We start from the raw sequence: 4443 nt of genomic DNA on the forward strand, positions 1-4443 counted from the left end.
AGCTCTCAAGAAAAAAAATTCTCGTATATTTATTCCCTCATGAAAATTTACAGCAAAAGCAAAGCGCTTTTTCAAGCAACAGAAATTATAATAAATATTTCTTATAATTTCTTTCAGAGCTGGATTCTTAGCTTTAAGATACAGATTGTATTTGAGGTTATTAGCTTTGGGGGGGGGTTTGAACCCCAAAACCCACCCCATGTGTGCGCTAATGACCATATCGATACTTTCTGTTCGATATCGTGTCCCTAGCCGACATTGAAATACAGACAGATAAAAGGAAAGTACCAGAGCGGAATTTCATTATGTGAATTTTTATTCGTGGTAAATATGTATAAAATATTTTGGAAAATGTATCTAATGGTGGTAATGGTAGTATTCCTAATCATTTTCCTGAATTTAGGAAAAATTATCAAAATGGTAAAGAACAACATTTGCGTATCATGAAGACCTAGTTAGCAAATATGACTGCCGATGCATTTCTTGAGTCGAATTGAGTTCTAGAGGATGTTTGGTGCAATGTTATCGAAGCAGAACCATTACGGAATTTTATAAATTATATGTCACAGCGCGTAAAAGATTTATAGTAAGCGGAGAAGACTCTGCATGATATTATCATAAAACATTTTTTTCTGAATTTTTAGTGTTTAAAATAATAGGCGTGTTTTTTTTACACGCACACGTATCTGAGTATAAAAATTGTATGGAGCTCTAAGCGAGAAACTTTATGTGCGTTTATGAATAGTTGTCGATAAAATCAAAATTACTTGTTTTGAAATGGAAATTGCCGATGATTGTTGTTTTTTTTTTCACGTTAAGCGTAGATGTATATGCATGTAAAAAACACAGCTAATAGCTTCTTAATTTATTACAACCAAAGTTATGTAAATATTAATAATTTGCCTTTAAAACTAACCAAAGTACAAAAACGCCCAAAAATTCGAAAATTCATGCTTTTTTAACAGGCTAAATCTGCAATAAATCTCATTACTGTAATAATTAAGCTAATTAATAACACTATGCGACAGTCAAAATCGGGATGGGATGAAACCAACGGGAAATGTTATATCGGTCAAAAACAAGTTATACGTTGCCTAAAATATTAAATTTTTTTAAAACTGTTGATTATATAGAAAAACGTTATATCAACAGATTAAAGGAATTGTAATTTTTAATTTTTTTAAATTTGTTTGAGCAAAATCGGACTAGTGGTTCTCGAGTTATGTCAAAAAAAGACCACCAAAGGTGACAATTGCCCCTATATGATAGTTATATATATATCTCGATTCCTAGACGTGACCCAGCGAAACGCCGGGACACGTATAACTTCTTTTTTACCGATATAACTTTCCCCGGTAGTTTGAACCCTTCCCGATCACTGACCCCTACCATTTGTCTCACTGTGTAATTACTATATTACTTCAGTGTATTTTAAAAATATTATTTCTAAAAATATATTGTTTTTAAAACGCTTTAAAAAATTTAATTTTCTGGCATTTTCCATTTTGTTTTCGGCACTATTTTTGAAGACCATTTGGCACATTTTGAAATTGTAGGAAAATTTAAAAAGGCTTCTTGCCTACATATTGGTGAGAGACGCATCCCATGGGTGTGCGGCGAGTTTTCCAACTGTGAATCGCAAGTTCTAAGAGAACTTGGTGGAGTCGCTCAAGCATCTAAAATATTTTATTTTGATTGGTAGTAAATTCTTATTATGTTTACTTGTCAGGAACTTTTCCAAAAGCAGCTTACTTCCTTCACTGTTAGCCATTAAATAAATCTTAATTTTAACAAAAGCTGTTTGAATTTTAAAATTAAATAAAGTTAGCTTAGCAATATGCAATAAATGTTTCGTTTATTTACTCTTATTAATGCTTTCAATTATTTCCAGTTCATTGCTCAACTTGCACGACAGAACTAAAGTGATGGTTGGTTTTGCAAATAAAATGTTATCTGTGACTTGATAGGCAGTATTGCATCATACCGTAACCGTAGGAAAATTAAAAACTGGTTCTTGGCTACATATTAATTAGAGACGCATCCCATGGGTGTACGGCGAGTTTTTCAACTGTGAATCGCAAGTTCTAGGAGAACTTGGTGGACTCGCTCAAGTATCTAAAATATTTTATTTTGATTGGTACTAAATTCTTTTAATTTATCTTTACCTGTCAAGAACTTTTCCAAAATCAGCTTACTTCCTTCACTGTTAGCCATTAAATAAATCTTAATTTTAACAAAAGCTGTTTGCATTTTAAAATTAAATAAAATTAGCTTAGCAATATGCAATAAATGTTCCGTTTACTTACTCTTATTAATGCTTTCAATTATTTGCTGTTCATTGCTCAACTTGCGCGACAGAACTAAAGTGATGGTTGCCCTGTAGTGAAAAGCTGAACCAGTATGCACAAATTCCAGTTCATGAACTATTATTTAAGGATAAAAGTCATACCAGTTCGTTACGAACCATAATTATACCAGTTCCTCGTAGAAAAAAGTAAAATAGCTGGTAGAAATTCTAGTTCGAAAACTGGTATTAAATGGGGAAGTCATACCAGTTCCTCATGCACTATAATTATACCAGTTCTCCGCAGTGAAATGCCAAACCATCCAGTATAAATACTAGTTCATTAACTAATATGTGTTAAAGCGACGCCCTACCATTTCGGCGATTTCGAACAACTTATACGATCAGCGACATCTGTCTTTGAATAAGCACAACCAAAACTAAAATGCGGTTAATCGCTTTCATCGCAAATTTCGGCTGTGGCGTCGGGTGAAGACTACCGATTCTGGTTCTGAGATCTCAGGTTCGAGAACGCTTGGAGGTTGTTAAAGTAAAGTATGTAAATTAATTTAAATAATTATTTCAATTTAAATATAAAATAAAAATTGTTCATAAATTTAATTTAATTTGGTAAAAACCTAAATATTCAAATAAGATAAAAAATTAAAAGAAATAATTTTTTGTTATTTTTAAAACAATAAATTTAAAAATTACACAAGAGATACAAATGACAAAAAAAAAATAAAAAAAGATTCCCTCACTGAGATTCGAACTCGGATATCTTGATTTGGCATGCCAAAGCTTTACTCTGTCGACCATTGCCACTGTTGCAGCGCCGCGAGAAAAATGGCGTACTTATGCTTTTCACGGGGGATGAATAGGCAGTCTATCCCGTCAACTGGTATGATGCTACTAGTATTTCAACTGGTAGCGTGCTGATGCAGGAGCGGACAATTGGCATCTCTTATAACACCGCCATGTTAAAAATACCAGTCGCTAACATTGAAAGATGATGCAACGTGAACTAGTTGGGCTGAAACGCAAACTGGTAGCATTCTGGTTCACAACTGGTAGCTTTCCCTGCAGGGTGGTTTTGCAAATAAAATTTTATCTCTGACTTGATAGGCGGTATTGCTTCTAACCGTTATCTCATTTTTGCCACTATGGCGATATAGCGGTTTTCCAATTGGTCGATGGGCGGTTTTGCAAAAACATCGACGGTATACTTATGTATGTATAAAAATGTTTTCGTTTGAAAGATAAACTTGCGCCAGTTTTTATGATTTGATTTGGCCTCATTCGTCTTGCTAGAAAATGTTGTTTCCTTAATCGCAAAGGTGTAAATAATATTTTAAATTTCTCGTCTTTTTACAGGCTTCAAATTAATCTACTTTTAAATACAGGCGCCATACACTATGGATCATCCAAACGTCCCCTTCGGATTCGCTCTACCTGGTCATTCACACATGCAAATACCACCCACACCAAACCTTATGTCCGGCCATCCCGGACCAACATCTAGTCCACCACAAAGTGTTCCCGGTCGGCGAACACCACTTGGCGCTGTGGGACTTGGCGGCTTCTATGCACAAGGACTGGGTATGCCACAGCAAGGTTCCATGCCTACCGATGAAAATAAGCCCAGTCCAAGTGCACTTGCTGCGAGCGGTGGGGTAATGGGTCACGGTCATAAATCGCCATCACAATCACTATCTGGCGGAACAACTACTCTAGCAGCTAGCAGTGGGACAAGCGGTGGGGCTGGCGGTGGTAAACAGAAAAATCGTCAAGCGAAAACAGTACGGCTGAATATAAATGCAAGGTTTGTGAGTGTGAATATGTATTTGATGCCTTATAAATATTAACGGTGCATTCATTTTGTAGAGAACGCAGACGCATGCACGATTTGAATGATGCTTTAGATGAGCTTCGAAGCGTCATACCCTATGCGCACTCGCCTTCCGTACGGAAACTTTCAAAGATTGCAACGTTGTTGTTGGCTAAAAATTATATATTAATGCAACAAAATGCCTTGGATGAGTTAAGACGGTAAGTGACGTTTCACATTCTCATTCATACGCCCTGCAAAAATCGTTGGGCCAAGTGCTCCATTTGTGCCATATAATATGACCCATATTAGAGTACTTGCAAAATACTCC

General features: G+C 35.6%; 2 protein-coding genes across 8 annotated transcripts in view; one reads left to right on the plus strand and one right to left on the minus strand.

Moving 5' to 3' along the window:
- LOC118735988 (class E basic helix-loop-helix protein 22) overlaps nt 1–4333 on the plus strand; it is a gene marked incomplete at its 3' end in the record, with an annotated part of 48714 nt that extends 44381 nt beyond the window's left edge. For 2 of the 3 annotated variants that reach the window (XM_036466082.1, XM_036466081.1), the window contains 2 exon segments: nt 3659–4106; nt 4169–4333. In XM_036466082.1, the coding sequence (XP_036321975.1) occupies nt 3700–4106; nt 4169–4333 (572 nt within the window). 3 annotated transcript variants of the gene reach the window in all.
- LOC118735986 overlaps nt 1–4443 on the minus strand; it is a 370373-nt gene that overhangs the window by 144106 nt on the left and 221824 nt on the right. The gene's annotated exons all lie outside the window — the stretch shown is intronic.

This window comes from Rhagoletis pomonella, unplaced genomic scaffold (genome assembly GCF_013731165.1).
Source record: "Rhagoletis pomonella isolate Grant_MI unplaced genomic scaffold, Rhpom_1.0 Rhpom_scaffold_00003, whole genome shotgun sequence".
Classification (NCBI taxonomy): Eukaryota; Metazoa; Arthropoda; class Insecta; order Diptera; family Tephritidae; genus Rhagoletis; species Rhagoletis pomonella.